Raw genomic sequence first — 25,906 nt, 5'->3', positions numbered from 1 at the left:
TGGTAATATTAGTAGATGCTCCTTAATCTTATTTTAGAAAGTGCAGAAGTTTCATGTAAGGAACAACTTTCATAACTATAGCAGAAACTGCCCCCTTGTGGTGAAATGTCGGGAGTGCCCATGTATCTAGAAAAAGCCAGAGGGAATAGTGCTAGTGACATTGTAGAAGGAGAAGCCCACTCTTTAATCCAGTAAACAAACACATGTAAAGATACTAGACAGGCTTTGATTCTGACGTAGACAAGTATTTCTAGTGAAAGCTGAATAGAACATATTGTTACACTTTTTTTTTCAACCTTTTTTTATTCAGGTCTATGTTTGAACTGTACTCTGGTAAAACCATAGTCATTTCCTTGAGACAGATAACTTTTTAACTTAATAGGAATACTTCTTCCTTTTATTTATTATTTTTAATTTCTTTTTTCTCTTTAATTTATCAATATTTTAATATTACTATGAATACTTGCTACCTTGAAGGGAGAAAGCATAAGATTACCAAGTAAGACCAGAGTTTTAGTAAGTCCGAAGTAGTCTCATCAGTGTCTAGCAGGCCAAGAAAGTCAGTAAAAAGGAAGCATATATTGACGTTTCTCAGGAAATACAGACTTAGACGGCTTCCAGCAGTTTGTGGCTGGGAGATCCAAAGAATTTGAGCTTGACACAGATGTAGTTTATTGTCATGAAAGCTTTAAGATAGTGTAGAGTTGAAGTAAAGTTGCTTCATTGTTCATAATGCAATGAGATTTTTCTCAACTCCAGATGATCCTGGGAGGCTCTTATGTTTTGCTTTTGAGGTTAGAATTTGCAGCAAATAATGCTTTTGTACTCCAGGATCACTAGACCAGATTCTGATTTCAAACTCAAAAATTAAGAGGTGACTTTTCCACCTGTTTAAAATGTCGTTTGTTGAACTAATTTACAGCACAAGAAGAGGGACTCCTTTTTTATAGAACCGGAATGTGGCTCTCCATGTATTTATTTGTTTGTATAGGAATAGGTGTCCTAAACATGAATCTGCCTGTAACCGAATTGAAGATGTTTCCTTGATACAGACATTTAACATGAATAGGGGGAGACTACAACCTCTCAATTTTTGTAAATGCTTCTTACATCATGTCTAATGTGGCCATACCTTAGGTAAGGAGGAGCTTTATGCCAATTACTTTTGCATATGCCAATTTTTTGAGAGAATTTCTTGCAGATTATACTACTGTTATGACACTGTTAATGCTATCATAGCCTGAAGATTTGCTGAGGGTCCCTTAATAACTAATGAGGGATTTTAATATTTGTGTCATGTAGATCTTTCTTGAACAGGTTCCTAAAAGCAGTCATTCTTGAATTGTTCTTGCATGCACAGAGGACAGTGTCCCTGTATTTTGACTAGTTAATAAGCTCTAGTAAGAAAAATCAGCTTTTTATGAGCAGCTTCGTAACTACTGTACGTAATTTGTATATGTACTCACAAAAGTGTGTCTTATCTGTTTCAGGAATTCCTGCTAGCTCCTTCAATTCTAAATCTTTTGTAGCTATAAGTCTCAAAATATTTTCTCTTCTTTGTTTGGACTAGGTATCTGTCTATGCCATACCCAAGCATCTAAACCAAGTTGGGTATGCCCTAGACACAGCAGTGAAGCTTCTGGAATTTTACCAAAAGTACTTTTTAATGAAATACCCTCTTGAAAAATTAGGTAAGTTCTTTAGGGCTTTAAAAAAAAAAAAAAAAAGAAAGAAAAAAAGAAGTTTTTATCCGAAAAATGCATGGGAATTTTCATTTTTTAAAAAGTATTACAATTATTAAATTAATAAATAATTTTTAAAACTAATTACATGTTTGTCTGAGTGCAAATATTAAGTGAGTCCCATGTTGGAAAGCTTTTTTGAGCTTTTTGAACCAAATGGTTTACATTTTAATGTAAATTTACACAGAATAATTTCTTTGGTGTTGCTCAGCTTGGTAGTGAGGAAATTCTTAGTCTGTGAACCATGTTCACAACTGCAAGATCTGCAGCCTGACTCCTCTACATGCATTAGTTTGACTGGGAAGATAGTGAAATGCAGTCTTCTAAGACACTACCTTTCAGCAGTGTACTTTTCAGGGCATCTAATTTCCATGTTACTTTTGTTCATGCAGGATCCATAGGCAGGGTCTCTTTAAGTTGTTTGTGTCAGCATACTGCTAGAGAAACATTGCTGTAAATCTGTGTGGCTTCTGTACTTGAGATTTGAGTGTATGTCTGCACCAGAGGGTTTAAATCATGAATTTTTCAATGATTATATCAAATAATAGGTAAACTTTAAAGAGAGGATTGCTTTAAATAGCAATTTTCAAAACCTTCTTCCAAATCTTTTCCAGATCTGGTGGCAATTCCTGATTTTCAGTCTGGTGCGATGGAAAACTGGGGCTTGATCACCTTCCGAGAAACAGCACTGTTATTTGACAATAATACTTCTTCAGCAAGGGATAAAAAACTAGTAACTGCAGTCATAGCGCATGAACTTGCCCATCAGGTACTAGTCTGGCAAGGTTATTGTTTTCTTTTTTAATGTCTTTGGTCTTTAAGTGCAGTTCTGTCCTTAAATTCACGCCTCACCTCACTGTGACTGGTTTGTCCATTGTGTCTTTTCAGAAAACCTGCAGGTGTATTTTCTACAGCACAACAGGCAGAGTGCAACTCTCATGCCATGCTTGAGGAGTTGTTGCTGCAAAGGCTTTGTTGTGGTTTTGACTGACTTTCATTTTACCACAAGATAAGGCAGAGAATGGATGGTGTACTTCTCATTTGATTTTGATTTTAAGAAAATAATTGTGGCTTTGGTCTGTTGTAGTGGTTTGGAAATCTAGTAACGATGGAATGGTGGAATGATCTCTGGCTGAATGAAGGATTTGCCACATTCATGGAATACTTTGCCATGGAGGAGGTTTTTCCAGAATTACATTCAGTAAGTAATTTCTGTAATTACATTTACTGTACTTTCACTATTACCTCATTTTAGTGCTGCCTGTAAATGATTATAAACTGATACCGAAATTAATTCTGGGAACCACTGAGATCCTGCTGCATCTCTTCTTTGGCATTTTATTATATTGCAAGTGGCTTTGAGAAGTTTATGTTGTTTCTGTGGGTTTAAAATTTTTTTTGCTTTATTTTGGTAGTAATCTACATGCAGTCTACTCTGTTTTGTGAAGGTTAAAATATTCTGTGCAAAATAGCAGGTGTTAAAACATGTAGATGTCTATATATCAAATTATAACTTAAAATCTTTCTAGAACCAATCCAGATGTGTTGTTGAACAAGTTTGTCTACTTCTGCTTTTCCTAATAGACCTAGGAAGATTTAGGTTATTAAATATGCCTGAGGTTGCAAACGCATGAAAGAAACATGGTCCCCAGTTGCAGTATAACCAGAGATGTTTATTAAATTGTACACAGCTTTTATAGTATTTTCACCATTGGGTTAGAATAGTGTGAGCCTGGAAAGCCAATAGTATAATTGTTGATAAGCTTGCTAACCAACAATATTTGTGATCAATTCCCTAATAGCAACATCAGACTTTTCTCTTAAATGGTTATATAACAGTTCTTTCTGCAAACTACTGTGTACCTGTTAATTGTTATATTTTTTAAAACTTTGTTACATGCCTGCTGCCTGGACTGAATAGTCTTTTCTTTCTAACTAAATGCATTTTGTTCTCTCAATACAAGTGCCCTTCATTTTCTTTCCCTATATCTCCCCCTTTGTTTTTTACTAAGTATTGCAAAACCAGTACTGTGTGTCTGCACAAGCATTACCTGCTTTACATTCTGATGAATAAGCTGTTGAATACAAGAAAATACACGTTATAAACATAACATAATTATCAAAAATGATGTGAACTCTACTACAATGAAACTAACTACATGTTTGACCCAAGGTCTGAAATTAAATCTTCCCAGCCAGGAGAATAGGCTGAAAGGATCCCATCCCTGATTTTGCTGCAGTTCTCCAGAGAGCTCCTTCAATTCCTGGATGTTTTTGTGAATGGATTCGGGGTGGTCACTGAGGTTCATACAGCACATTATCTTGAAGTCTTCACATCCATGTCCTTGGGCTAACAGTAAAAAGTCTATTGCTACACTTTCTGCAGTGTTGCATGAGGTACTGAGTCAACGTATATTAACAATCCTGTTAATGCATTACTAGGAGCATTACTTTCTTTTGCAAGCCAACACCTAGTTTATAAATTTTTTTCAAGGCATGTGCAGTATCAATAGAGGCAACTAACCAAAGGAACTGAAAAGTCTTTTTTGCTCTATTCCAGAATTTAGCCTCAGAGTTACAGTCAGGGTCAAATGACTTGGCATCACATTTATTTTGCCCGTGTCATAGTTTCCAGTTGGTTAGAGTTTTGAGACTGGGATGAAACACAGTCAAACAACCGAAAGTACGTGAACCTTCCACTGTTACTTGGAATGCCTTTCCATGCTCTGTTGCCCCATATTAAAAATATGTTATCAGGCAGGCTTATTGCGCTTATTGCACAATCTGTTGTGATTTGTGAGGGAGTAGTAAAATTATACTAGGCAGAAACATTACGATAAATGCCAGTGCCACTTATGTCAACTCCTGTGTTGTATGGTTTTGGATCATTAGCATAATAAAGCTAAAAGCACACAGGAACTTCTATAGAGCCTAGCATATCCAGCTCTTGAGGCTGCAGTGAGAGAGCAGGGAAGTTACTTGCTTTTCTTGTGCCTCCATCAGTATTGCCCAGGTGCCATTCCACAGACTGGCCAGCACTAGACTGCTGTGATCCAAACGCCACAATGATCTACTCTTACCTGGAGCTGTACAATCACGTGTAGCTGTTTGATTGTATAACTTGTTCCATTCATCCTTTGTCAAAGGAATGCCAACCAGACATGTCTGAAATGGATCAGTAGGACTGTCCATGGGTATACAAAGGGTAGATTGGTTAATTGCTTTAGCTAACGTCGGCCAAACACTGGCTTATTGGTTGTGGGACCCATGTTTCATTCACATTTGTTGAGAAAACGCTGAGGATGATAAAAAGGGTTACATATGTTGTGCCTAAACCCATAGTAGCTGATTACCAAACTAAAATTGTGATGCCTTCAAGTCTTCATCCCTTCTGTAGTGGGTTTGTTGTTCTTTGCAGGTAACCATTGAGCACCTGTGGACAGAGTAACAGAACCATAACCACACCCCCATATTAGCAAAGGCACAGGGTGTAGCCATTGTCCACTCTGCAAATCCTTATAATAAACAAGTCATTGGGAATCTCTTAAAGCATCACAGGAAAACCTTTCTTCACTTGTTGCTTTGTTATCAAATCTGAAAATATTCAATAAATTCAAAACAAATGTTGCTTTGTCCAATTGTTCCTGAGGTGTTACAGCAAGAGGATCCTCCCTCTTTTGTTTAAGAAGGATATTCTTTAAAAGGGCATGTGTTCATTCCACAACTTGACCTGTTGAGGAATGAGGTATACCAGTTAAGTGATGTATACCCCAACAATGAAAAAAGGTTTTCATTGGTTGTGAAATATTTGCTGCACTATTATCAGGGACTTTTGGGACTCGTAAAATATCAATAGCTCACAACGTGTTTAATGACATCTCTTGCCTTTCCCCCTTTATGAGTGGAGGCAACAGAATATTTGGAATGTGTTTCAACTGATACATGCACATATTTTAGGGTGCCAAAAGAGGAAACGTGTGTAAACATGAATTTGCAAGACTTCATTGGCACCAGAAACAACTGACATCCAAACCTGCTGGATCTGTACCTACTGTGGTACATACGGGTGTTAAATGAGCACAGTTAGGGCAAGAACGAACAATTTGTCTGGCTTGAGAAAGGGGAAGATCAAATTGTTTACTCAAAGCTTTTGCATTCTGGTGATAAAAGTCATGTGACTGCTTTGCTTGTGTAATTTGATTCAGAACTGTTTCCATCATCATCAGAGCATCAGCAGCTGCATTGCTTCCACCAGAGGTCCAGGCAATGATGAGTGAGACCTGAGATGCATAACACAAAACCAGTGAGATCTGCATTGAACAAAACCATACAAAGTAGATAACAGCATAAACAAACCTGTGTTGAGTACCTGCTTTAAAAAGTACTGTTCAATACAGTTTAAAATGTCTACTACTTACAAGGAATCTGATATTAAGTTGAAAGGCTCATTTTGAAACAATCAAAAAGCTTCTACAGTGGCTGCTAACCCTACTAGCTGTGTTGACCTTGGCTGAAAAAAAGAATCACAGTTTTCCCAATCCCCTGTGGAGTTTTCCCGGAATCATTGATGGAAACTCTCTTTGCTCCGGACAGGGACTGTGACAATGTTAGAAAACATGGCTGTAAAGAAAGATCTTTTAAAGACTGCAAAAGTTTATTTTTCAACAAAGAATGAACAGTGCTTCCCAGGAAGTCTGTCAGAGCAGTCTGTAAAGGTAATGATTCTTGGAACAGATCCTGAAAAGCATTTGCAGGCAAAGGAATGTGGATTTGCCCACTTAGGGTCTGGCGTAATTCTCATACTATGGAAACAAGTCTAGCAATCATGCCAAGCAATGTAGTTACTGTTTTTGAAAATGTGTGAGTTAAAAATATCCACTCTATTATCCACAATTGTTGCTTATACACCACTGTGCTATTAGTGCATATGGTTGGAATTCAGACAGGATAAGAAAAAGCCTTGGTGGTAACTGCTTGTGGTCTGGATACAAGAGAGGTCTGAATTTTATTTGTTACAAGTTGCGATGCTTCAGGGGCTTCTGCATGCAGCTTGTGAGGAGATGAGATAGTAAATCTGTGTCTCCCTTAAGTAAGTTAAGCAAACGTGATAATTCCTCAGTGGAGATACTGAGGGTAGGTCTGAGCCAATTAATACTTCCTAATAATTTTTGCAAATCATTTAATGTTTTAATAGAGGTCTACAGCATAATGGGCTGAAGAACAATTTTCTGTTCAAATAATAGAAACCTTAGGTATTTCCGTGGTGGGACGGTTTGAACCTTGTCTGCTGCAATACAAAGACCAAATCTATCAAGAGAAAACACAGAAAAAGCAAAACAGTTTTGTAATACTACAGGGTCGTCTTCTGCTAGCAGTATATCGTCCATATAATGATGCAACGAAATGTTTGAAAAGTGCTGTTGCACTGGTTGTAAAGCACTTGCTACCACAAACTGACATTGTAGGACCATTTTCCAGTTCTTGTGGTAACACAATCCAGTGATGCCTTTGCATAGGTTCACTGCTGTTCAAGGATGGTAATGAAAAAACAAAACAAGGTGCAGCATCAGGGTGTAATGCAGTTGTGGAACAACAATCTTGTAAGTCACTGATTAACAATTCCCATGTTTCAGGGATCATTGCTGGATTAGGAATTCTGGGTGCTGAGTCCTTTTAAAAATTTGTTGTCAAAATTAATCCCCACTGTGGTAACAGATCTCTTCCCACAGTGTGTGTGTAGCAGAAAGTACATATGGGTTGAGCTGTGCTTGTTTCCCTTCTGGCCCATATACTATGAGTTCCTCAGCTGACTGCTGTGGCATCTGCTGACCTCTGATGCCTGTGACGATCACTCATGGCATTGTCAAGGGCCAGGTAGGTGGCCATTCATGTTCACTGATGATGGTTTTGTTGGCTCTGGTATCTGTTAATCCTGTAAAAGACTTGCCATGTACAACACAGGTTAGAAAAGGTTGCTGCACTGAAATATGTTCAGACCAATACATGTGAGGAGTGCTTGTGCTCCCTAAACTTCCAGTGCCTCTGTCAGCACTGGCAGATGGTATCAATTACGTGTTAGGTAGTATAGGGAGTGGTATCAGTTGAGCAATGCATGATCCTGCTGGAATAGTACAATGTGGATTGGGAGTCCAAGTCATTATTTTTATTTCACCCCTAGAATCAGATTGATGATTCCTGGTAAAATAGAAAGTCGACTTTAGATGATGCTGGTGATCTCCCAAGTAACAATGCATGACATTTAAAAGGAAGGGGTCCATTTAAACCTGTAGGTGTAAGGTGAACCAATATGTAATTTATTGTGGTTGTGGTGGAAACTGCCAAGTCAATCCCGGCACAGCCTGGGGTCCCCCGATGTTCCTGAGCTTGAGCCATGTGGGATTGCTGCAGCTGGATCCTGTTTCATTGCAGGGCACAGGATTTCCGAGCCCGTCTTCAAGTTTCCCTGCTGTGGCAGAGTTTTGCCATTTTGTCATACTTAAGAGTGGCATTCATTCCTCCAATGGTAACCTTTCTTGCATCTAGGGCATGGTTTACTAGGTTTTTTTCTTCCCTTGCTTATTCTTTGAGCAGTGCTTTTTCACATGACCTTCTTCACAGTCAAAACACTTGCCTGTTGCCCTCGCAACCTGTAGCTGTTGAGCTAAGGCGGTTGCTAGTAAATCTGCTTTGTATATTGTTCTGTACCAACATGTGCACAAACTTTGATAAAAGTCATGTAAGGAAACATCAGGTTTGTATTTAACTAGATCAAGTCCCTTGCGACAGACAGGATTAGCATTTTCATAAGCTAAGGATTTGAATAAAACTTCTGCTGCATCTGGTAGATCATTTTGCCTTGTCAGTTTGCAGACAATCAATAAAAGTAATGTAGGGCTCTTAAGGTCTCTGCCTTATAGTAGAGAAGCCAGGTTCAGTTCTGTTCATGTCCAGCACTCTTTTCGGAGCTCTTACAGCCGGCTCCCTTGCTTGGTTATGTGTTTCTGCTGGCATCCTTAACTGTTCTCTTATCATCGATGATCTTATCTCCAGTCCCTGTCAAATGATCCATTGTAATCGCAGCATTAGTACTGTTTATGTTAGCCTGTGCTTGATCTTCACAAAGCCAGTTGTACTCTGTCCACCATATAGAATATTGTGCTGCTGTCATAATCAATTTAAATAAAGCTTTCCAGTCAGCAGGTAGCATAACATAGCTCTCTTTGATAGCTTCTGTAAGTCTCAACGTATAGGAAGATTGCAAATCGTTTTCTTTCATAGATTTTCTTAATTCTTTAACCATTTCATAGGAAAGTTGCTCATTTCAAGGCTAATTGCCTTGATAAACCTCAGGCAAAGGATGGAGCAATTCAACATCCTCTTGAAGCAAAACTGTTTTTCTTTAGATACCTAAAAAGTCTTTTGGCTCTGGGAGCAGCAAAAATTCACTGTCAGTCACAGAACGCTGTTTTGGCACCTTTGCGTCAGTAGATGGTGCAGCAGCCATAATTTTCAGCTGTTGCGATGCTATTTTAGAATATGAATCACAGATTTTTTTTTTGTACCAGCTTGCTTTCTTTTTCCTCCCCAGTGGTCCCCTCCACATGCAAAGCAAGCGAAGTAAAGCATGAAAGCACTGCTCTGGGGGTGGGGGAAGTGTCTGCAGGAGAATTTGTGGCTGGGAGTACTATGTCTTCAAAATTATGAAAAGCTTGCAATGCAGAATATATAATTTTCCATGTCATAAATTCATCTGAGTTAATCTCAGGCATATGTGTTTGACGTGCTTTTAAAGCATCCCCCACTCACTTCCAGTGATTGAGGTCATAGGAGCCTTTAGGGGGGTACCAGGAACAGCTAGCTTTCACCCATAGAAAGAGTCGTATTAGTTTTGTTTTCCTGAATTTTAAGATTTTGCACCTTTGCTATACATAACAAGCAGTCTTTATGGCAGACTTTTAGTTTAGAGATACTGTGGCCCATTTTATGTGGGAATTACCCTGTTGGGATGCATCCCTCGACATTACCCAACCACATCACTAACCTGTTCATTAGCCAGCGATGAAAGGATGCCTTTGGTCATCCTTGAAGCTCACTGTTGGTACAGTCAAGATGCACTGCCAGTCCAGGATTGCCTTAGGAGATTGTTTGTCCCGTTCAAGGAGCCATTTGCAAGCGCAGGAAGGAAACACTGTCCCCAGTCACAGTATAACCAGAGACATTTTTTTTTAAAAGTGTACACAGCTTTTATAATATTTTCACAATCGGGTTAGAATAGCATGAGCCTGAGTAACCCATCGTATAATTGTTAATAAGCTTGCTAACCAATAATTTTCGTGATCAATTCCCTAATAGCAACATCAGAGTTTTTATCTCAAAGATAAATGCTTATATAATAGTTCTATCTGCAAACTGTTCTGTGCCTGCTACTTGTTAACATTTTTTAAAACTTTGTTGCATGTCTGCTGCCTGGACTGAATAGTCTTTTCTTTCTAACTAAATGCTCTTTGTTCTCTCAGTTACAAGTTCCCGTTATTTTCTTTCCCTACATGAGGTAACTGTCTTCCCATCATCATGGTACTTGCGTGTGTCTGAATCAGTTTGGGTTTCACAAATGAGCGGACCTGGCATAAAAGTGTCAAATAGTCCACCACAAGGGATTCTGATAGCATTGAGTAACGCGTAATACAAAGCACTGTTCCCACAGGCACATATATGTGGCTGAAGGATAGAATTTTTTTGATACAATAATGTAGTTATTGTTTACAAACTCACTCAGGTACTAAATGACCTAGCTTTTCAGACACTGGAAAACATGGTGGATTCAAATTTACTCTCTCTTCTCCAAGGAAAGGATATAATCTGCTGCTATAAAACTTTCTTGTTGCTAAGAATGACAGGCAGATAAACAAAGGTGAATGGAATTAAGTGTGGAGGATGGAGGCGAGACTAATTTTGCATTCTGGATAAAGGTATCTCCAAGGAGAAGACATACCTGAGCCCTGAAATCAATTTCTAGGAGTGTTTAGGTGATTTGCCTTAGTCATGGGATAAAACACCTGATTTGTACTGACTCTTTCTGACTTTATAGATTGTGTTCTTCTCAGCATTCTGGAGAAGTGTGAGTTTTGAGTTCTTAAATCACTCTTACTAGTATTAAGAAACTTGAGTTCCTAATGTGGTCCAGTAAAATTCTTTTACAGGACTGGATGTTTCAAAACTTCTTCATTTGGCCTAACTTCGTTGTTCAGTTGGATTGTCACCAAAAGTACATAGCCATTCTGCTTGTTGGGTGCATATGTGCTGAGGGTGGGACACAAAAGTAGTGTCCCTTTTTAACAAGGTATCTGTGTACTTCATTCCAAAAGCTGTCTGACAAGCTGCCTTAACCGATATATCATTTCATTGTTTGATGATGCCAGAATGTGTTTTGGTAAAAATTAAAGACATCATCCAGAACTTCTCCATTCAGGAGTAACAGCTGTAACATATTAAACTTTAACAGTTATTTTTATTGTATTTCACAGAGGGTTTTTGTGGGTTTGTTTTGTTGTTGTTATTGGGGTTTTTGGGGGTTTTTAAACTCTCTACTGTATAGACAACTGTTTGCTTGCCTTGATAAAATGAAATGAACAAATACTGATATGATCAGCTTTTTTTCAGTGTTTGGGGTTCTCTTGTTCTGGTACCGATGTACTAAATTCAAGTATCCTCATTCTAGAAGAAAATAAGTAAGAGACTTTGGTAATCACTACATAAGGTGCTGTTTACATTTTCCCAAACATTACAGGAGTGAATAATTTTTCTAGACTTCATGCTTTAAGCACATGAAAGTCATATTTTTGTATTCCATGCCTCCTGTGAATGAACTGAAAACAGTGGTGAACCAAATGGAAAATTTGACACACACTTACTTAGAAGGTGCATTTTTGTCTAGTGCCATTGACACACTTGCCTGAGACAGGGGCTTAAGGGTGTGTATAATGATGCAAACTCAAAAGTGAGATTCCTCTGCTGAAATGTGGCAGGGAAATAGTAGCTTTTATTAAAGATACTCTGACAATTTTTTTGCTGTCAAGAGCAGTGGGGGAGCAAAGCAGAGACAACTTTCACTTTTCTGCTTAATATGTATGTTTCAGCCTCCTAAACAGTTAAAAGTGTTTCTCTTCTAGGATGAAGATTTCCTTACTTTAATTTTCAAGGCTATGATGAAGGATACCTTGAATTCTTCACATCCAGTCTCTTCTGCTGTTCAGTCTTCAGAGCAAATCGAAGAAATGTTTGATACTCTTTCTTATATCAAGGTAACTGTAAAAATACTGCAAAATATTTGGGAAGTGATACATTAGCTGTTGAAAATATGAATGTGGAATCACAAGTAAACAGGCATGCTTGGCAAACCACGGTAGTGATGTGCTTCCATGTATTTTGGACTCTGTTTTCTCAACTGCAAGAACAGATATTTGTGATTTTCAGGTTACCTTGGTTGCCAAATGAATTTGGATTTTCTCCTTTTATCAAAAGGCATGGCTGTTGTTTCATGCTTCAGAGATGCTGTCTCAAGTAATTCCCTTTTTTGTGAACTTCTGGAAGCTATGCATATGGCACAGTCATATCTGTAGCCAACTAACTTTAGAGATGCAAATTCTGTCTGTCTTTGATTGAAACTTGTCTATGTAATTTTAATGGTAAAGTCCCCTAAGTGATTGGATTGGAGTTTCAATCAATTAGTATTAACATTTTATTCAGAGAATCACTTTATTATGTCATTGCTACTAATAAGTATGTGCACATTTCGAATAGAATTGTTCCAGACTACACCTTTAAGGGCTGCCCATTTTTTTTGCACATTGTCAGAAAAATGTTTTAATGGCTGCTTTCTGTGTTTCAGAGGATTTCGTTGCATATCTTTTCATTCATGCATGAGTATTCCACTACTCTGTCCCTGTAGCCTAGGTAGAATTCTTGGCAGTTCATGTGAGAAGACACATGTAATGTAGTCCCTAATAAGCAAAGGGTTGTCTGTTACTGAATTGTAAAACATAATTTGTTTTAATGGACTGCCAACTGACACAGATTAGTAGGTGACCTCTACATTGTACTGTCTGGAATAGAAATAATTTTACAATATTATTTTTAGTCTGACTGTTGTGCAGACTGTCAGTAAACCTAACACCTGTGGGTGGGACAAGATCCACCTGCAACAACAGAGTGTATGAAAGGATGTGACAGTAGGAAAAACAAAGGAGCAGAGCTATAGGTTAAGTATGGATGCATACAGGAGAGGAAATTGTGGCCATATTATTAAAAACTGTAGTAAGGGCTATTCCTGTTGAATAGTGAATAACCAGGCATCCTTCTGTTTCAGATAAGATGTTACTCAAATTCCAGAACCTGAATTTGGAATGCATAAGAACAATGCATTTTCTCTCCAAAATCTTCTCCTTTACTTCTTGTTTCTTTCCTAGAAATAGTTCAAGAAATATAAAGTGCACCTTTAAACTATTCTTGACCTATGGCTGTTCATCTGTGTTTAGTTCTACAGTATGCAAGTCCTCAGGCAATTTACTTATTGGTGTCTTTGACACAGAAACATTCATGGCCCTGTTGATACTAAAACTACTCAGTTACTACTTTTTTTCTTTACAAGACATGGCTGTATTTAAACACATCAAAATGTACGTGTTCTTCTGCAGTCAATTCCAGCCTACCAGGTCTATCTCATTTTTCCTGTATTTTTAGGTTTTTGATATAACTGCACACCATATGGCTGTTAAATACTGACTCACAAGTGCAGTTCTGTACCATATAGATGAATGTTGGTAATGAAAAATGGTAGCCAGTAGAGACATATCAGTAAGAAGACACATCAGAGTATTTTTCAGATTATATTAATTGGAAAAAAATGTCAAAATCTACTAGAACATTTTGTCACTGTACTTTTAGCCTTTAAAATACTTTTTTCCAAAGCAGCTGGGAAGAATTTTCTGTAACTGTATTTGGAGTTTATGAAATAGTAAAAGAATATTTTTTTCCCAAGGCAACTGAGTTGAAAGATTATTTGAAGGATATTATTTGGAATTAAATCTGCTAGCTTCTTACACCTGTACTGTGAAAGAGCTGTAATATGCATATGCTTTAAAAAGTTCTGTAACTTCAATATACTGATTCATTTTCTTTTTTCTCCATAAAGGGGGCTTCACTTCTTTTGATGCTGAAGCATTATCTCACTAAGGATGTTTTCCAAGCTGGCATTGAGGTATACTTGCATAATCACAACTATGGAACTGCTCAGAGTGATGACCTGTGGGACAGCATGAATGAGGTATCCATCTTTGACAGACTGTTCCTCTTTTTTTTTTTCTCCACTTCTTTAAGCCTATCATAAGTTTCTATTTATTTCTTTTTTAATGAAAAAAGTAGGATAATGGAATGCAGGTAAATACTCTGAATTTTTGCTCATCCTATTCCAAAGTTCTCTCATTGAGATAGGGAGATTACTGAAGCTTCTAGAGCTACGTTGAGTATCATCCCAAAAAAAGCACTGTCAGTGGGTGTGTACCACCATGCATGTCCATCCAGTATGGACATATCCTCTCTAGAATTACACGGGTTGTGTGTTAGGACTAGAATGAAAGTAATAAAATGGAGGATAAAATTTACTTTCAAGGAATAGCTAAATACAGCCTCACAGATGTCTTGGGTTACTCTCTACTAGTGAAACTCTGTTTGTGATAACTTCTGTTTTAACGAGTGTGTTGAAATTTTAGGAAAGCAGACTGTACAGGTAGCTCTCAAATTATAAGGCAGGCATAAGGCTGTGTCTAATTTCAAAATGAGTTTGAAGGGCTCAAGAAAGCAAGGGCTTGGGCAGAAGAGAGCAGGTGCTAGAGTCAGCAAGGCTGTGGGAGTCAGAGAGGCCAGGGAAAAGAGGGTGGAGAGACAGCAGGAAGAACAGGGGAGTGACTGAGGGTCTAGGGAACTACGGGCATATCAGTCTGAAGTGAGTGCCTGGGAAGGTCATGCAGCAGATAATCTTCAGTACCTTTACACAGCACACACAGGATAACCAGGGAATGAGGCCCAGCCAGCACAGATATAGGAGGGACAGGTCCTGCCTGACCAGCCTGGTCTCCTTTTATGACCGGGTGATCCACCTGGTGGATGATGGAAAGGCTGTGGATGTCGATGTCTGCCTGACCTTCAGTAAAGCCTTTGACACTGTCTTCCATGGTATTTTCCTGGAAAAGCTGGTAGTGCAGGCAGCTGATGGCCTGGACAGGTGCACTCTTTGCTGAGTTAGAAACTGGCTGCACGGGCAGGTCCAGAGAGTGGAGGGAAACTTGCTACCACTTAATTGGTAACTTAAGAAGAAAGTTAAGTATTCTCCATTTGCTATTTTATTGATATGTGATGATTGTTTTTACAGATTACCAATGGAACACTAGATGTAAAAAAAATGATGAAGACTTGGATTGTGCATAAAGGATTTCCTTTAGTCACTGTTGTCCGAAAGGGAAAGATTATTTCAGTGCAACAAGAGAAATTTTTGTATCGTGTGGAACCAGAAAATTGGACATCAGATGCAAGGTTATTACCTTCTTAATAATACCTTTTATCCATTAATAGCAAGCTGCTGTCTTAAACCATGTACATCTTTCTCACTTGTATTCAGTCCTTTTAGTGTTTCCTTTGAAGGCAGGTAGTAGAGAATAGAGAATTCAGCACAGAAATTCTCACATCTAGTATCTGCCTGAAGGTCCATGTCCTGCTCCACTGAAGCAACTGATAAAAATTCGGTGACACCCTTTCTAATGTGAATTTCTTACATGCATCATTTTCCTGAAGCTTTTAAACTTGACATTGAGTTGGTTTTCAGTACCAAAAGGCAGATCCCATAAATAAAGGTTTCTTTAGATTTGAGAAAGTTTTGTTCGTTTAACAAGACTCTGAAGAAAGGTAGGTTGCAGAAGTTACAGATTCATGTATCGTACTTTAGAGCCTCTGCTTCTTACTTCCAAAATTCAGTATCTACCTTGGACTTTGCTACAAGAAGGTAGAGAAACTAGAATCAATGCCTTCTTGACTCCGAAATTTTAAGATGACACTACTGCATGACAACAAAGGACTGCATATATAACAGAGGCAATATACGTTGTGCCAGAATCTAAAAGGAGGTACTGAAGAAGCAAAGATGTGGCAGTTGATAATTTTTAAGTTTCGTTTACTGGTAATGGAATTTACCTTATCACCCTCAACAGTGTCTTTTATCAAATACTTATAAGTGTGATTTCTTTTGAGATTTTTCTGGTTTTATTGAGTTGTTTGAAGTTTCAACAGGAGCTGAGTCCGTTGCATCATCTTGCAGAAAATTAGGTCTGTGAAAGAAATTTGTCTCTTGAAATGTAGAGAGCTCTGTTTTATGTTTGTTATGTGGAGAAAGAAAAGCAGGGTGGGGTTAAAAGGTAAGGGAAGAAGGGAAGGATTTTAAGCTAAGTAGTTTCTGTTTCTGTTGATGTAAATTTGAGGCATGCATGAAAAGGTTTTGAAAAAGAGCACTCTGTGTGAGTCTTTTATAGATGGGGGTCCCTGTCAAAATCAGATTATTATGCGCAGCTTCTTTCATCCCACTCAGATGAGTGTTTTTCTCTAAATAGCCAAGTCCTTATCATCATTATGAGCCTCCTTAGCATTTATCCTTCCAGTTTGCAGTTCACTTAAGAAAGTCTTTGTGGTATGCTATTAATTATGGTTTCTATACCATGATTTGGAATTTGAGTCTGGTACTTGGATAATTTTTTAATTTTAGTTAAAGCTTGTAGAACATCAGAAAAGCAATGTTGGACTTGGGTAAAAATGATACTGGATGACTTTCTGATGCAGAGATTTACTGTCTGTATGATTTTGGACAAGCTGGAACTGGGAAAGAAGTACTAGGAAAAGTGGAGTCCATCAGGGAGTAGTGTGGTGTAAGATCTTCATTGGTGACATATACAGTGGTATCAAATGCCCCTGAAGAGAATTTGTAGGTGACACCAAGCTGAGTGGTGCAGTTGGTGTGCCTGGGGAAAGGGATGTTATTCAGAGAAATCTGGACAAACTGAAGCAGTGGACCCTTGGTCAGGGCAAACCTCTGGTATCAGCACAGGCTGGGGGATGAACAAATCCAAGAGCAGCCTTGCAAAGAAGTACTTGTGGGGAGTGGTAGTACTGGGCATAGGCCAGCAGTGTGTATTCACAGCCCAGAACTCCAGTTATATCTTGGGCTGCCTCCAAAGCAGCTTGGGCAGCAGGGCAAGAGAGGGGATTCTGCCACTCTGTTCTGCTCTGGAGAGACTTGCAACCCTGCATCCAGCTCTGGGGTCCCAGCACAGGAAGGACATGGACCTCTTGGAGTGAGTCCAGAGTAGGTTCACAAAAACAATCAGATGGACAGAACACCTCTCCTATACAAGGACAGTCAGACAGTTTGGGCTGTTCACCCTGGAGAACAAAAGGCTCTGGGGTGACCTCACTGTGTTCATTAAAGTACTTAAAGATGGGGACAGACTTTTGAGCAGGTCCTGTTGTGATCAGGCAAGGAATAATGGTTTTAAAATAAAAGAGGATAGATTTAGACTAGATATAAGGAATAGCATTTTTACGATAAGGGTGGTAAAACCGTGACACTGGTGGCCCAGAGAGGTGGTCAATGCTCCATCCCTGAGAACATTCAGGGCCAGGTTGAATGGGACTCTGAGCAACATGATCTAGTTGAAGATACCCCTGCTCATTGCCGCGGATCTGAACTAGATGACCTTGAAAGGTCTCTTTGAACCCAGTCTTTTCTATGAAATTTACCCATTTCTCAACATGGTGGGATAGAAAAAAAATTTCGTTGGATGCTGTGCACATTTCTGTGCATTCTTTCATCATATTCTGATTATATGAATGATATTTATACTTCATTATTTAACGCAGCATTCAGTGATTTTAGTATTATTAGTATACAAAAATTCTTAAGCCATTCAAGGGAGAAAATATGTATATAACATGCCAATAAACATTTGTTTTCCTTTGCAGTTACCTGTGGCATATTCCTCTCACTTACATAACAAATAGGTGCAACTTTACATATTGTATTAATGCATATTTACTGGATCAGAAGTCAGGTACGTGACCAAAAACTTTGGTAGCAAGTTACGTGAGTGTTACAGATATATGATTTTTCTGAGAAGACCCTTGAGTAAGGTGCGAAGCTGATGACATACAGGGTAAAAAATAATTTCAGAGATCTGGAGCAAATCACTGCTGGTGTTGTCATCATCAGAGAGTTGGTTCCCTGTAGCATTGTCTGTATAAATACACGACAGCTACTGGAACAGAAGCACAAGTTTGAAATTTGTAGTAGCCTGTGCTTTTCATCACAGTGCAACACAGTCTCTCAAGCTGCATGTTCTTTAGAGAGCAAGTTATGTGAAAGTTGATCTGCCAGTTTGCTGAAATGTTAGGAAGTAACTTTCCACTGAAATGATTATTTTATTTAATTGTGTAGGAAAATACTGTATTTGGAACAGTGGATGGGGCTGTTTGAAAGAACAACTGGACGAAAGGAAAAAAAATTAACTGATGCAACCTGGGGCAAACTGTGACTATGTTCATTCAATCAGATACAGGAAAAAGGATGAGGAAGTAAACCTGGAATTTTTGAGCTGTCTTTCAAAACCTTTGTTCTGCCTTTTCCTTGTTCATTGTAGGGGGAAATAGTGTGAAAGAATTTACTGTCTCTCTGGTACTAGTCTGCTTCATAGACTTTGATTTGAACAAACACTTGTTAAATGTTTGTTTCTGCTGATAACATACTGTCTGTCCACTAGCTGTCATTGAACTTTCAGAAGAGGTGGAGTGGATAAAATTCAATGTGGACATGAATGGCTATTACATAGTACACTATGCTGAAGACTGGAAAACACTGATTGATCTGTTGAAAAAAAACCACACTGCTCTGAGTCCTAAAGACAGAGCCAATTTGATCAACAATATCTTCAACCTTGCACGGTAAGACTTCTATATTAGAAAAGGTATTTAATATGTGTTTCAAGTTGTTTCCAAGTCAGAGAAGATTAGGCTTAGCTTCTAGAGACAGTTGCTTTAGAGAAAGTTTAATTCAGTCTTCAATAGCCTTGTTGGAACTGTTCACTTATGCTCTAGATGTTATCTCCCTTTTCTTTATAGCATCATCTATTTATTTGGATCACAGAGAGCCCTGTGATAGTTTCCATTATTGGAAGACTCCTTTTTTATAGTGTCCAATAATCTGCCTGCTAGACTGTTTTCCTCTACTCTAGTGCTCCACTTTAGAAAAGTAAGCTATTTCCCTCTTAAATTATCACTGGTGCCCTCTCATGTGTTTCACCAAGCAGGCAAGGCAGAACATTATGGGCAGTCTGTTTGGAAGCTGCTATTCCATCTGAGTACCCTTATTTATGATAAATATTTTCAGACATCCTTGTCAAACTTACCCATTTCCAGTTTCTGTTAACTGAAGGCATGTTAGTGGCCATTGTTGCTGTGTTGTAATCTTACTGAAGTTAAAATATGAAGATTTCTACATGTAAATTGTTTTCCTTCTATTCACTTATCTCTCTGTTAGTGTAATGGAAAGCATCAGTTCTGATTTGTTTCAGGGAGTGCTTTTTGTAATCCATTTTAATGTTTGTGTTCATTGACCCATAGCCTAGGAAGAGAGTCTCTGGAAAAGGCCTTTGAGTTGATTGTTTACCTTAACAAAGAGAACAGCACTGCACCACTTACTGAAACTTTGTTCCAGCTGAGTCTTATATACAGCCTTTTAGACAAAAAGGGTGAGCAACAACTGGCAGCACGAGTCATGGTATGTCTTAGTTTTTCAAAAATTATGATTTTAAATAATTAGCTGTAATGTTCTTTATAGTTACATTCTCTTTTTACATGTAGACTGCTGAACATATTCACTAATTTCACTGAGTTGGATGGGAATTCTGGAGAGTTGCCGGTCTTGACAGCTTTTTCTAATGATCTCTTACCAAAATGCTACATTTTTTGGACCAGTTTGTTCCCCTCTCCTTCCCCTGTTCCCATACCATACCTATGTACCCCAGAATGTTTTCTAGGGAGCTTGGTGCAGTGGGAACACCATGATGCCTGGGGCTACCTAAAGGTGCCCATACAGGTCAGTTTAGTACAAATATGTAATTAAACAGATTCTATGTGCTTTCCTTGTACAGAAAAGTTATTTTCAAAAGTTAGAGTGACTAGAGATCATAGATCTTGCTTTGTAGAGAGACAAGAGAAAAACCTATAACTGTTTCCTGTAGAAATAGAAACACAAGGATGCTTGTCACTGTCCTGTTCCAGTTGTGTAGTAGAGTAATACAATATAGTTCTACAGACTTGACAATGAAATCAATATTGTACGTTCAGTTCTTGATAAGCATATGTCTTTGATTTCTCTGTTCACCTTCTTATTATGGAGCTTGTTCTCCATATTCATTTACTGGTTTGAAATGACCTTTGCTGCTTTACAATGTAAAACGTCAGTAAAGGGATTTAGTCTCTAAGAAAATGAATAAATGATTAGGTAAAATACCAGAAGATTTTTCTTTATGCTAGGTAGGGATAATTATTGAGTGCTTAAGGAAACACAGGGGAAAAAAAAGCACTATTTTAATTTACCCGAAGTTGTTTTGTATCTGCTGTAAACAGCCCAAGGTCTGGTTTGCAATGCAGTGTCTATGCAGTTTTATTTAAGTTCAAAAGTTTCAGCTGAGATGTGGTAGCTGATCAGGCATCCGGCTTTGGTTGTGGCAAGCTACAGAACTACAAAAGTGAAGGTGTTCAGCCTATAGACATACAAAAGTTGTTTCTTAGTGCTAAACTGTAGTGGTTTGAAAGCAAAACAAATGAGAGGCTCCAAGTCAGAGATACAATTTAATAGGAAGAAAGGAAAGAAAGTAAAATAAAATAGATGCAATAGTACAAAAGACCACTGACAGAGTCAGAATACAACCTGAGCAGGGTGATGGAAGCAACCCAGATGAGGTGGTCTTCCTGAAGCAGTGATCCTGTAGAAAGGTCTGGTAGCTCTGGTTCTCTGGGAATCCAGTGGGTAAAGGCCCCCTGTACTGTCTCAAACCCCAGATTATATTCAGGTGAGAATGCTTGGTTCCTCCCCCTGGGCGGAGCATCTCACAATGGGATGATGAGTCATACAGGGGGTCCTTGATGGCCCATTAAACAGAGATAGCTCCTGGAGGGTGTTATCTATGAGTCATGGGCAAGGCATCTGATGGGCCATTAACAGAAGATAATGGCCCAGAGGGAGGGGGTCTGGGAAAACACTGCCCCACCTGGATTCAACAGTTCATGAAGATGGTGATAGAATACTTTGTGCACATCCTATACTACAACCCAAGACATAAACAAAGGTGTATTTACTGTGACTTGGTGAAGTTGAAAACAGTTAAACATACAGAAGTTGTAGTACCTTGGGATTGTAAGCTGGTTACAAGCAGCTCTGAGCCATGGCTCAAGGAGTAGTCTTCAGTTTCCATGCGCAATTTAAGATGTACCTGGCCCATCTTTCAGATTTATGTGGCATCTGATACTTACTCCTACAGTTAAGAAATAGCACATGTAAGTTGCAATAAATAGATGAAAAACTACTGTGTTTAGCTGCCACAGTTCAAAAGCTCAACCTTTTCTTTTGCTTATTTTAAACTAATTTTATATATAGAAAATCCTCTTAGGCGGAATTAGCTATTGCTAGTAACTTCTTCCTCCTTTAGCATAGGATAGAGCACTTGTTTGGAGATAAAATTGATCAGCAGCACTGGACAGATGATGGGACCCTCTCTGAACGAGAGCTCCGGTCAACATTGCTGGCTTTTGCCTGCACTCATGATCTAAGAAACTGTAGAACAACTGCTGCTGAGATGTTTGAGACATGGATGAAGTCTAATGGAACAGTAAGGTACCACAAAAACTGAACTTCCACTTCCTTTACACTTTTGTTTTCCTGTTACATTGCCACCTTTGTGTTTGGGGAAAACACCCCAACAACAAACGGAACAAGAAAAAAAAAAACAAAACAAAACCAAAAAAACCCAATGCTGCACGCGGGCAGATTACTTAGTGGCAAAGCTGAAGCACACCCTCTGGAATGGAATTCATTCTGCTCTGGATTCATGTGCATTTTGAGCCATAGAAAATTCTTAATTTTGTGTACAATTTACTTTGTTTTCATGTGACTGAATGATTTGCTTTTTCTTAGGGACTGAAAATATTAGGTTGGCATTAATCCAGTCATGCCAAATCTTAACAATTGCTACAGAATCCAATTGCTTCAAAGAGAGGCATCTCCTTCAAGTTAATCTTTTGTGACTGCTTTCTTCTTTCGTCAGGTGACCATTTTTGTGCCCCCTATGTTTATTTGTTTTGTTGCTTTTGTTTTTCATTGCAGTCTGCCTAGTGATGTAATGAAAGCCATATTTGCAGTTGGAGCCAAGTCTAATGATGGCTGGGAATTCCTCCTGAAGATGTACTTCTCTTCAGTTTCTGAAGCAGAGAAAAACAAAATGATCAAAGCCTTGGCCAGCACAGAAGATGCCAGAAAGTTGATCTGGTATGAAGGAGCCAAAAAAGTTGTGTGCTGTATAAATAACAAGTGATAAAATCTTCTTGGAAAAGTGCATTGCCTTTTTTCTGTTGTTGAAAAAATATCTGATTGCTAAAAAAATTCTATCCAAATGTTGTGCACAGGCTTCCATACACACAAAGAACCTGATATTTTCCACTTAAAAATAACTTATGTAGCAGAGTAGCACAAAGAAACAAATTCTGAGTATGCATAAAGAGGCAATTGAACTTGAAGGCTTTGCACTACTGGTAACACAAAATTTCAGATTTTGCAGTGCAGGTAACAAAATTGCAGGCCGTTCTATAGAACCTTAAAAGACTGATATATTTTTATTATCAAAATAATAACTAGTTGAGGTATATTTTTTGTTTGGGTTTTTTTCCTCTTCTTTTTTCCATTTCTTTCTTTGGGTGAAAATTTGACTTTGCATTATGTTCCTCTCTGTAGACCATATCTTAATACTGCATGGGGAACACAAACTTGTCCTGCTAATTTTGTCTTAAGCTTTCCTCTCTTACCTCTTCAATGTATTGTTGTTCTTTTACAAGTTATTAGAATTTACTTCATCTTTTCCAACACCTGGGAAAATTCAGGTACTTGGATTAGAACTAAAGTCACTCTGATTGGAAATTGAAACTAAGAAAATACAGTTGCTGTAATAAAATGTACTGTTGATTTCTTCCAGATGCCAGAAGTTGCTTGCTTGATGTATTATATCATCTTTTGCAACTAATTGAGTACTTTCAGGAAACCCATGTGAACATACGAATAGATTTTTTTCCTGTCTCTTTGCACGTGCTTTATCTCCTAGGCTAATGCAGAACAGTCTAGAAGGAGAAATCATCAGGTCACAGGAGCTTTCACATATCATAGCAACTGTTAGCCAGAGTTTGCCTGGATATTTGCTGGCCTGGGACTTCGTCAAAGAGAACTGGGAAAAGCTTACACGAAAGTAAGGCTTTTGATGCAGCTGAAACTTCAGTCTCACAGTGGCAAAAGCACCTGTTTGTTTCTTTCAAACAAGACAATAAATAGTAGCATTCATATTAGAAGATTGATATCAAAATTCTAAATAATGTTTTATAATCAGAGTCTACAAATATAACTTGCTACATAAAATTTGAAATGTCAACAATCATTCTAGTGCCTCAGAGTAATTCTAAACCATCTTGATCTTAATTTCTCTTGCGAGGTTGCTGTCTCTAAGGTGATTGGTTCAGTTGCAAGATATTTATGTGGATCAAATGGATTCAAAAGGACACCTAGGGAATTAATTCAGCCTTTATTTTCTCTGAATTGTCACAGCATTCCTAAAACCAAGTAACCAATATTTTCCAACTACTAAACAAAAAGTAGAAATAGTAGCAAAGAATGCATGCATATACCAAAATTCATCTTAAAGTGTCTGCTAGCTGAAAATATTTATTTGTCTTTCAGGTTTCACCTAGGCTCATATACTATCCAGAATATCATTAGCTGGTCAACTTCTCAGTTTGCCACAAAGGCACATCTACTTGAGGTTGGTGACTCAATCTACCAGAAAGGGGTATTTTCTAATGCCAGTACTATTTTTCATTTAATTTAAGGATGAGGAAAACATATGTTCACATGTTATTTATATCCTTGACACGATGTTGCAAGTGTATATATAGTGTGTATATATATATATGTGTATATATATATATATATATATATATATATATATATTAGTTGCTTTCACTATCTCACACATGACAAATATATACATAGACAGTGGGAGATTATATACTGAGTCTGTGACAGAGATGTGTTGCAGAATTGAACCCAGTTATTGGTTAATGCTGTTGTGTTTTCCTGTGCACCACTGGAACACCCTGTCTCACAAAATAATGATTTGATGTATATGTAATTTTGGCTAGATTTTGTAAACAAGCAATGCTTTCTGTATCTCTGAAATGTTTATGAAATGTGCCATAAAAATTGCTTTATGCTGATTCTTTCCTTCAGCCATCCCAAAGAATTATTGCAGAAGTTGAGTATCAGCCCAGAGTTGTTTAATAGCTTTTAGAAAACTCCGTTGTCTTCCCTAACAAGGCCTCGAAGTTAATGTAGCAAGAATTGTTTACGGTTTAGTCTAATGTTTTCATTCAGATAATTTGGTAGAGATAGGTGTTAATGGTTTGGTCGATAGTATTTTAAATGTTAGCATTGACAGTTATTATGAGGATTGGGTGTGGGGGCTGTTCCAGAACGATGAAGTGGGTTGCTTGCAACAAGCAATTCTTTGTCACAGAATAGGACTCCTTTTCCAGAACTCCGCATATTCTCTGTTGGCTTTGTGATATGGTAAATTAATATCTGTTTATTGGTGAAATGATATATTGAAACCAAATGAGTTATTGCTGCTGAATCCATGAAAGATGCTTTCCTTGCATTTTCGGAACTCCTTTGAGAGGTTTGCTTACTGCATAGATACAAACAATTCTCAAAAATGGATTTCCTGTAACATGTGTATAGCCTTTGCTGCTGAACCTATTTACCTGGCTAGTGTTGATTTTAGTTAAGATTTCCTTCTTCTTTCTTTATTCTTGTTATGCAGGTCAAGTCATTTTTTGAGTCAAAATCAGAGGAGAGTTCTCAACTGCGTTGCGTAAAAGAGGCAATTGACACAATTCAGCTCAATATCCAGTGGATGGATAGAAACTTGGCAAAGCTACAAGAACTGTTGTAGTACATATAATACTGTGCTGTGTTGGCCATTTAGGAGCTCTGTGAGCAGTTACTGTGTTTCATTTGCAAAAGCCAGGGTGAAACCAGGCATCACTGCAACATTGCACTATTAAAGAATCTAGATAGCTCAGGGCATGTCTCAGATGAATTTTTATTTTCATTGAAGCTTTTTGAGCAATATGTAAGTATTTACCCTGAAACTGTTTTCATCTATAGACCAAACATCTGCACGAACAAACAAATATAATTTTATATGTGAAACTTACGCCCTTTCCTTTGGAGTTGTTATAGTGTCTTGTCAGTGTGTTAATACTGACAGGTAAGAAAGAAAGAGTTACCATGAACTGTTACTTCTTTGCAGACTGCTCACTGAGCAGTAGATTTTTTCTTAATGCAAAACTGTATGCGGTTTCCACATTTGTAGATACAGAAGCTGTTGTGAAACAATTATATTTCAGATATGTAAGTAGTAGTGAATGTTATAAAGTTCAAGAGGCAAAATAAATGCAATTCCAATTCTGTTTAAGTTTGGAGTTTTTATTTTCACAGTGTTCTTTAGGAATTACACATTAAAAAATAAATCTTATGCTAATAGTATACAATTTGATATATAAAAGTGGCTGGATGGTAGAATGGAAAAGAAGAAACAGATAGCAAAACCAAGAGTTTTAGAGATGGGATTTCCAGAAATACTGGTGTGACTGTGGAACTTCTACTCTGAGTTTATCAGATAGGTTTGAGAATCTCATCATTAATCGTCAAACTTTAACTGATTTTGCTGTATTGGTGTCTTGGTTTGGGA

The 25,906-nt window shown here is 38.0% G+C and overlaps 1 protein-coding gene across 2 annotated transcripts in view; it reads left to right on the top strand.

Annotated features, from left to right (window-relative positions):
- LNPEP (leucyl and cystinyl aminopeptidase) overlaps window positions 1-25,630 on the top strand; it is a 52,199-nt gene extending 26,569 nt beyond the window's left edge. For both annotated transcript variants that reach the window (XM_066181545.1, XM_066181544.1), the window contains 14 exons: window positions 1,571-1,691; window positions 2,357-2,511; window positions 2,830-2,943; window positions 11,912-12,043; window positions 13,933-14,064; window positions 15,169-15,329; window positions 17,802-17,890; window positions 18,596-18,776; window positions 19,455-19,611; window positions 21,545-21,729; window positions 22,219-22,380; window positions 23,207-23,347; window positions 23,833-23,914; window positions 24,974-25,630. In XM_066181545.1, coding sequence (XP_066037642.1) covers window positions 1,571-1,691; window positions 2,357-2,511; window positions 2,830-2,943; window positions 11,912-12,043; window positions 13,933-14,064; window positions 15,169-15,329; window positions 17,802-17,890; window positions 18,596-18,776; window positions 19,455-19,611; window positions 21,545-21,729; window positions 22,219-22,380; window positions 23,207-23,347; window positions 23,833-23,914; window positions 24,974-25,105 — 1,944 coding nt within the window. In that variant the 3' untranslated portion in view covers window positions 25,106-25,630. The remainder of the gene's footprint in view (window positions 1-1,570; window positions 1,692-2,356; window positions 2,512-2,829; window positions 2,944-11,911; window positions 12,044-13,932; window positions 14,065-15,168; window positions 15,330-17,801; window positions 17,891-18,595; window positions 18,777-19,454; window positions 19,612-21,544; window positions 21,730-22,218; window positions 22,381-23,206; window positions 23,348-23,832; window positions 23,915-24,973) is intronic.
- Window positions 25,631-25,906: the final 276 nt, after the last annotated feature.

This window comes from Chamaea fasciata, unplaced genomic scaffold, assembly GCF_029207755.1.
Source record: "Chamaea fasciata isolate MVZ Bird 193981 ecotype frontalis unplaced genomic scaffold, bChaFas1.0.hap1 SCAF_4, whole genome shotgun sequence".
Classification (NCBI taxonomy): Eukaryota; Metazoa; Chordata; class Aves; order Passeriformes; family Sylviidae; genus Chamaea; species Chamaea fasciata.
This window is presented reverse-complemented; position numbering and strand designations above follow the sequence as displayed.